Source organism: Apium graveolens, chromosome 1, assembly GCF_009905375.1.
Source record: "Apium graveolens cultivar Ventura chromosome 1, ASM990537v1, whole genome shotgun sequence".
Classification (NCBI taxonomy): Eukaryota; Viridiplantae; Streptophyta; class Magnoliopsida; order Apiales; family Apiaceae; genus Apium; species Apium graveolens.
In genome coordinates, this window is record NC_133647.1 from 198488259 (window position 1) to 198497339 (window position 9081).

Sequence of the window (9081 nt, forward strand, 5' to 3'; positions counted from 1 at the left end):
AGAAAAACAAAACTTGGGAGCTTGTAGACAGGCCGGAAGGTAGAGAAATTATCGGGTTAAAGTGGATCTACAAGACCAAATTAAATCAAGATGGAGAAATTCAAAGGTATAAGGCGAGACTTGTTGCTAAAGGCTTTACTCAAAAGCCTGGTGTTGATTTTTCAGAAACATTCTCCCCGGTAGCAAGACTTGAGACTATAAGAACCTTGATCTCACTCACTGCTCAAAAGAAGTGGAAAATTTTTCAGCTTGATGTTAAGTCAGCATTCTTAAATGGAAAGCTAGATGAAGAAATTTATGTTGAGCAACCAAAAGGATTCTTGGTGGAAGGGGGAGAAAATAAAGTGTACAAACTCATAAAGGCCCTTGACACATATTTTCTGAAAAACGGATTTCAAAGAAGCAAGAATGAAGCAACTCTCTATGTGAAAAAAGAAGGAAGCAAGATCCTCATTATTTGTCTCTATGTTGATGATCTCATTTTTATAGGAAATGATAAATAAATGATGGAAAATTTTAAAGAACACATGATGAAGTCTTATGAGATGAGTGATTTAGGGATACTTCATTATTTCTTGGGCGTTGAAGTATCACAAGGAGTTGACGGAATTTTTATTTCACAAAAGAGGTATGCAAAATGTATTCTTGACAAATTTAATATGTCAAATTGCAAGCCAGTTTCTACACCTCTAGTTGTTAGTGAAAAATTGTCCAAAGATGATGAAACATCAAAGGTAGATTTTTCTCATTACAGAAGTTTGGTGGGTAGCTTGTTGTATCTTACACCAAAAAGGCCTGACATAATGTTTGCAGCAACTCTACTATCAAGATTAATGCAAAACCCTAGTCAAGCACATTTTGGAACAACAAAAAGAATTCTGAGATACTTGCAGGGAACACTTGACTGTGGGATCTTATACAAAGCTGGAGAAAACCTAAATCTTATTGCTTACTCAGATAGTGATTGGGCTGGAAGCATAGATGACATGAAGAGTACATTTGGATATGTATTTTTACTTGGAACAAACATTTGTTCATGGCTGTCAAAAAAACAAAAAGTTGTTGCACAATCATCAGCAGAAGCTGAATATGTGGCAGCTGCAAAAGCAACATCATAAAACAATATAGATGAGGAGGATTCTGGAAGATATTGGAGAAAAACAACAGGAAGCTACTATTCTGTTCTGTGACAATAAGTCAGCTATATATATAGCTAAAAATCCAGTGTCTCATGAGAGGACTAAACACATTGCCATTAAATATCATTTTATCAGGGATGCAGTTGAAGAAGGAGAGCTCAAGCAACAATATTGGAAGACTCAGGAACACTTGCTAACATTTTTACAAAGGCTCTTCCCAAAGAAAAATTCTGCTACTTACGTGAACGCATCGGAGTTGTCAAACAAGTGCATTAAGGGGGAGTGTTGGAATTCATGCACTTGTATGTACACTCTCACATTCATAGTATCTATTTATTATATATGCATGCATCTTGTAATCAAGTTCATTCACATATTCTATATTTCAACTCTCTAAATATTCTCTAGAATGTTCTGTAGGATCTATATAAAGAGCATTCTACATCATTTTTAATTATCAGATAAAAATTAATCAATTCAAAAATATAAATTTCTTCCATCTATTATTAGAGCTCTGCAGCAGCAACACAGTTTTATTTCCTTCAAAACATAAACCCTATATACAAACCCTAAAACACCTATATACATATCCTACTGTCACAACTACAAAACCTACAGCCTATACATACCATCTTCTAAAAACATGTATCACAAAAACCAACTCCTACACAATCTCCACTACCTTATTTCTCCTAATACTACGCCAACTACTAGCTGACTACTTCTATGTACACAAGTAAATATATATAGCCATATAATAGCTATAATTTAAATATGTTTAGATTATTTAAATTCAACAAATTCCCCCTTAAGCTAAACATATTTCTGCATGCCTGGTTCGCCTGTACCAATGTCCTTGACACCTAATAGCTTCCTCATTGCTTGCCCAGAGCTTTTGGTAGGATATCTGCCCGTTGTTCCTGTGTACTCACGTACTTCACACAATCAACTCACCCCGCTCAATGCACTCTCGGATGAAATGAAACCTGACATCTATATGTTTACTCCTTTCGTGCAGCATTGGGTTCTTCATTAGTTCAATAGTCGACCCGTTATCCACACATACGTCACAACTCCAACTTCTTGCCCTATTAGTTCATCCAGTAAGCCTCGAAGCCATATACTATGACACGCCGCTGTGGTTGCCGCCATATACTCTGCTTCACGGGAAGAAAGTGCAATCACTCCCTGTTTCTGTGATGCCCAGCAAATGAAATTTCCATCCAAATAAAAACATATCCCTCATGTGCTTCTTCTGTCTCCAACGTCACCTGCTAAATCACTGTCTGAAAACCCAATCATAACCCTCTTGCTCCCAGTTTTCTCATACTCAAGTCCATGGTCGACTGTGCCTTGTATATATCTCAAAATATGCTTTACTGCTTGTTGATGTTTCGTCGTGGGTGCTTCCATGAATCTACTAACCACTCCCATAACATACGAAATATCAGGTCGCGTGTGGGTTAAATACCTCAAAATTTCAACAATGCTCCTATACTCCGTAACATTCACCAGTTGTCCTCCTTCATCTTTATCAAGTTGTATCTACTGTTCCATTGGATACCTTGCCAAGTTGCAGTCTATCATCCACGTTTTTTCCAATATTTTTTTGCATATGTTGTCTGCTTCAATGTAATAGACGACCTCCCATGCTTCACTTCTATACCCAAATAATACGACAGTAAACCCAGGTCGCTCATCTCAAACTTATCACTCATTTGTTTCTTGAAGTATTTAATCTCATTCTCACTTGAACCCACTACTATCAAAGCATCTACATAAACTCCCACTATCAACACACTTCCTTCCTGATACTGTGTGTACACTGCTTGCTCATGTAGGCATTTTTTAAAACCCAAATCTCGCAAACATCTATCCAATTTTGCATTCCATGCTCTAGGGTCCTGACATAAACATACAATGCTTTTATCAGCTTATATACATTTTGTTCTTGACCTTTCTTCACAAAACCCTCCGGCTGTACAACATACACCTCTTCCAGTAATTCTCCATTCAAAAATGCTGATTTGACATTAAGTTGGTGCACCTCCCACTGTTCCCTAGCTGAGAGAGCCAATAAAAACGTATCATTTCCAAACGTGCCACTGGAGCAAACACCTCCTCATAATCAATTACTTTCCTTTGAACGTACCCTTTTACAACGAGACGGGCCTTATATTTCACAATATTTCCATCCACATCTCTTTTGATTTTATAGACCCACTTTAAACCAATGGCCTTTTGTTCGGATGGTAAGTCAGTAAGAAACCATATTTTGTTTTTCTCAATTGCTTCCACCTCCAATTTTATAGCATTCTGTCATTCCTGTTCCTTTGCTGATTCAACGTAACAAACTGGTTCCTCGACTTTTAGTAACATGAGCTCATCGATCATACTTTATCACCTCTGTCTCATTATACAGTTCTTCCATCATTCTATAATGATGTGGCCCACTACTAAGTTCGGTCGATCCACCTGTAGATGACTCAGGCGTAGATGTTTCCGGCGTACCTGTTCGTGGCGTTTGTACAGGTGTTGACACCTCGTGTTCTGTCCCTGAGGTGTCATCTGTCTCTGCAAAAATATTGGCAATGGTAAAGTACTCAGATGTCGCCATCCCGTCACCTCCTTCTTGTACCCATGGCCAGATATTCTTCTCCTAAAACACAACATCTCTACTTACATGTACAGTCCCTATTTTGGGATTATACAGTCTTTCCCTTTATTCCTGGTCTCTCCCAAGGTACACAACCTGTTTGATGCGATCATCAAGCTTTCTAACACACACCACGGGTATTTTTATATACAGTACACCCAAATACTGGTATATGGGCTAGATCAGGCTTCCTTCCATTCCAAGCCTCATATGGAGTTTTACCATTCAAAATACGAGTTGGCAAGCGGTTCAGAATATATACCGTGTGACGAGCTGCCTCCCCCACATATATGATGGCATTTTCGACTCCTTCAGGAAGCTTCTAATCATGGCTGCCATGGTTCAATTCCTACGCTCTACCAGCCCATTTTGTTGTGGGGTGCAAGGCGCTGTAAATTGTCTACTAACACCTGAGTCTTCACAGAAACCTGCAAACTTTCATGAACAGAACTCCCTTCCACGATCTATCCTCAACATCTTTATGCTCATCTCCATTTTCTTTTCGACCAGCACCTTAAACTTATTAAACACAATTAACGCCTCTTTTCTCCTGCAAACAGTAAACCCACATTTTTCTACTAAAATCGTCCACAAATAGCAAAAAATAGCGATTACCTCCAAGTGTTGTTGGCGAAATGGGTCCACAAATATCTGCGTGTATTAGCTCCAACACCTTTTTTGCTTCAAAATTCGCTTGTGAAGGGAACGAACCTCTGGACTGTTTCGACATTAAATATCCTTCACAACTGTTTGATGGGCGTGTCAACTTCGAAATACCCCTTTCCATTCCCTCATTTGACAAAAGCTCAAGCGCTTGGAAGTTTACATGTCCCATTCTGGAGTGCCATAACCATGTGTTTCCTCCGATTTTGTGATCAAGAACTTAGGCCACATCTCTTCAAGGCTTATTTTGTACAACCAGTTCTTAGACTTTTTCACTTTCATTAATAGTCTCCCTCGCTCATCGTACACCCATAGATAATCTCCATCCAATATCACTTTATTCCCATCTTCAGATAACTGTCCCAGGCTGATAATAATACTACACAGCGCAGGGATATAGTATATATCTTTCAGAAGTTTCTCTTCACCATTCTTGCACCTGAATGAAACGACCCCTTTACCTTTTATACTTATAGTTGATCCGTCCCCAAACTTTACCTACCCACTCATGTTCTCATCTAATTCTTTAAACTTTCCTCGATAGCCTGTCATATGGTTGGATGCTCCATTATCCAAATACCAGACTTGTGTCTCCTTCTGATCTCCTATATTCTCTTTCAGCTTTGGGTTCACTGTTTCTTCCTTTAGCAACATTGAATTTGTTGCTTCACTTGTGACCTCAGTAATAAGTAAAGCTGGTTCATCCTCTTGGAGCTTTGATAAATTCAACTCCTTTTGCGTGTCCCTTTCTTTACGAGGTTTTCGATATTCATACGTAAAATGTCCGTACACTTGACAATTAAAACACCTCACCTTGCTTTTGTCTCATCCACCACGATTCCCGTCTCTCCAACGTTTATCTCCATTAGCTAGAGTCCCTTCTTTATTGGTTCGCTTTAACCACTCTTCTCGAATCAATAAAACTTGCCCCTCATTGCTCTCCTTCCTTCTCCACTCTCCTTAGTCAGTAAAAATTGCCCTCGACCCGCTTCAGTTCGTCCGCCCAAATGTTCTTCATGAACTTTCAGCGAGCTAATAACCTTCTCCACAAATATTTCCTCTAAGTCTCCAAATTGCTCAATGGCAGATGCAATTTGAAGAAACTTTGAAGGCACGGCTCTGAGAAGTTTTTTCACTACATACGCTTCTTCCATTTTCTCCTCTAGTGCTCTTATATTTATGACCAGGCCGTTCAGCTTTATGTAAAACTCGTCTAGCTGATCATTTTCTTTCATGCTTAAGGTTTCAAATTCTCCCTTTAGTGTTTGTGCTCTTTGTTTTCACCTTCTTAGCGCCCAGACTCATGACGTTGACTGCCTCCCACGCCCCCCTGGACGTCGTTTTGTCAACATCATATCTTCCGGTATTCCTTGGTAAATGACAGCTAGAGCTCTCTTGTCGATCTTATCTTCCACTGTAGCTTTTGGATCTTTTGGTTCTATGGCATCCCACACTCCATGGGCCTGCATAAACACCTTCATTTTTAGTGCCCATGCAGTGTAGTTCACCTTCGTTAACATAGGAAAGCTTAAACCAAACGAACTCTCTTTGGATTTGCTGGCCTCCATCGCAACTGATGTGGTAGAATTGCTTGAACAGCCGCCTAAGCTCTGATACCAAATATAGCACTGATATATACCCACACACACCTGTATGTATAATTGAGGAACGTTAACTCATCTTGTTATTAAAGTTAAACAAAACCTACTGTAACTCATTTCAAAATATTTGGTTGCATTGGTTATGTACATATACCTGCTGAGAAACGTACAAAACTAGATGAAAAAAGTATCAAGTATATTTTACTGGCTATACTCTGGAGACTAAAGGTTACAGGTTGTATAATGTTGAAACTAACAAACTGGTTGTTAGTAGATGTTCTTTTGATGAAAATGCAGCCTGTGATTGGAAAGCAAAACAAGTGGAACATGTCAATCAACCAAGGTTTCTAGAAGAAAATGAAGAACCTGTACAAACAGAAGAACAAGATCAACACACTCACATATCTGGATCAGAGGATGATAATGAAACTCCACCAAGAAAATTCAGAAGAATGAGTGACATATATCAATCATGTAATTTTGTGGTTAGTGAACCAGAAAATTTTGAAGAAGTAGAGAAACATGAAGTATGACAGCATGCAATGGAAGAAGAACTACACATGATTGAGAAAAACAAAACTTGGGAGCTTGTAGACAGGCCGGAAGGTAGAGAAATTATCGAGTTAAAGTGGATCTACAAGACCAAATTAAATCAAGATGGAGAAATTCAAAGGCATAAGGCGAGACTTGTTGCTAAAGGCTTTACTCAAAAGCCTGGTGTTGATTTTCAGAAACATTCTCCGCAGTAGCAAGACTTGAGACTATAAGAACCTTGATCGCACTCGCTGCTCAAAGAAGTGGAAAATTTTTCAGCTTGATATTAAGTCAGCATTCTTAAATGGAAAGCTAGATGAAGAAATTTATGTTGAGCAACCAAAAGTATTCTTGGTGGAAGGGGGAGAAAACAAAGTGTACAAACTCATAAAGGCCCTTTGACATATATTTTCTGAAAAATGGATTTCAAAGAAGCAAGATGAAGTAACTCTCTATGTGAAAAAAGAAGGAAGCAAGATCCCATTATTTGTCTCTATGTTGATGATCTCATTTTTACAGGAAATGATAAAGAAATGATGGAAAACTTTAAAGAACACATGATGAAGTCTTATGAGATGAGTGATTTAGGGATACTTCATTATTTCTTGGGCGTTGAAGTATCACAAGGAGCTGATGGAATTTTTATTTCACAAAAGAGGTATGCAAAAAAGTATTCTTGACAAATTTAATATGTCAAATTGCAAGCCAGTTTCCACACCTCTGTTGTTAGTGAAAAATTGTCCAAAGATGATGGAACATCAAAGGTAGATTATTCTCATTACAGAAGTTTGGTGGGTAGCTTGTTGTATCTTACAGCAACAAGGCCTGACATAATTTTGCAGCAACTCTACTATCAAGATTTTTGCAAAACCCTAGTCAAGCACATTTTGGAACAACAAAAAGAATTCTGAGATACTTGCAGGGAACACTTGACTATGGGATCTTATACAAGCTGGAGAAAACCTAAATCTTATTGCTTACTCAGATAGTGATTGGGCTGGAAGCATAGATGACATGAAGAGTACATCTGGATATGCATTTTTACTTTGAACAAACATTTGTTTATGGCTGTCAAAAAACAAAAAGTTGTTGCACAATCATCAGCAGAAGCTGAATGTGTGGCAGCTGCAAAAGCAATATTACAAGCAATATGGATGAGGAGGATTCTGGAAGATATTGGAGAAAAATAACAGGAAGCTACTATTCTGTTCCGTGACACTAAGTCAGCTATATCTATAGCTAAAAATCCAGTGTCTCATGAGAGGACTAAACACATTGCCATTAAATATTATTTTATCAGGGATACAGTTGAAGAAAGAGAGCTCAAGCTACAATATTGCAAGACTCAGGAACAGCTTGCTGACATTTTTACAAAGGCTCTTCCCAAAGAATAATTCTGCTATTTACGTGAACGCATCGGAGTTATCAAATAAGTGCATTAAGGGGGAGTGTTGGAATTCATGCACTTGCATGTACACTCTCACATTCATAGTATTTATTATATATACATGCATCTTATAATCAAGTTCATTCACATCTATGTTTCAACTCTCTAAATATTCTCTAGAATGTTCTGTAGGATCTATAAAGAGCATTCTAGATCATTTGTAATTATCAGATAAAAATTAATCAATTCAAAATATAAATTTCTTTCATCTATTTAGAGCTCTGCAGCAGCAACTCAATTTTATTTTCTTCAAACAAAAACCCTATACAAACCCTAAAACACCTATATACATATCCTACTGTCACAACTACAAAACCTACAGCTTATACACACTATCTGCTAAAAACATGTATCACAAAAACCAACTCCTACACTATCTCCACTACCTTATTTCTCCTAATACTACGCCAACTACTAGCTGACTACTTCTACGTACAAAAATATATATATAGCCATATAATAGTAATTTAATATATTTAGATTATTTAAATTCAACAAATTCCCCCTTAAGCTAAACATATTTTGCATGCCTGGTTCGCCTGTAACAATATCCTTGACACCTAACAGCTTCCTCATTGCTTCAAACTTGACTTTGCTCAGAGCTTTTGTTAGGATATCTGCCCGTTGTTCCTGTGTACTCACGTACTTCACAATCAACTCACCCCGCTCAATGCACTCTTGGATGAAATAAAACCTGACATCTATATGTTTACTCCTTCCGTGCAGCTGTGGGTTCTTCATTAGTTCAATAGCCGACCTGTTGTCCGCGCATACGTCACAGCTCCAACTTCTTGTCCTATTAGTTCAGCCAGTAAGCCTCGAAGCCATATACTATGACACACCGCTGTGGGTTGCCGCCATATACTCTGCTTCACAGGAAAAGTGCAATCACTCCCTGTTTCTGTGATGCCCAGCAAACGAGATTTCCATCCAAATAAACACATCCCTCCTGTGCTTCTTCTATCTCCAATGTCACATGCTAAATCGCTGTCTGAAAATCCAATCACAACCCTCTTGCTCCCAGTTTTCTCATCTCAAGTC

General features: G+C 38.3%; 1 protein-coding gene across 1 annotated transcript; it reads right to left on the reverse strand.

Annotated features, from left to right (window-relative positions):
* Positions 1-4233: 4233 nt before the first annotated feature.
* Positions 4234-5693, reverse strand: LOC141715758 (uncharacterized). Its single transcript, XM_074518747.1, has 4 exons — positions 5387-5693; positions 4961-5207; positions 4622-4897; positions 4234-4345 (listed from the first exon to the last, which is right to left on the reverse strand). The coding sequence occupies exons 1-4, from the start codon at positions 5691-5693 to the stop codon at positions 4234-4236; spliced, it is 942 nt and encodes a 313-aa protein (XP_074374848.1).
* Between the last annotated feature and the right edge of the window lie 3388 nt (positions 5694-9081).

Bases quoted from the DNA above. Each gene is read 5' to 3' on its own strand.
- LOC141715758 (XM_074518747.1), bottom strand. From the start codon at position 5,693: ATGAAAGAAAATGATCAGCTAGACGAGTTTTACATAAAGCTGAACGGC. The intron at 5,208-5,386 runs GCAAGTTTTATT...AACCTCGTAAAG, and splicing joins AGGAAGGAGAGCAATGAGGG to AAAGGGACACGCAAAAGGAG. The intron at 4,346-4,621 runs GTAAACTTCCAA...TACTGTTTGCAG, and splicing joins GGCACTCCAGAATGGGACAT to GAGAAAAGAGGCGTTAATTG.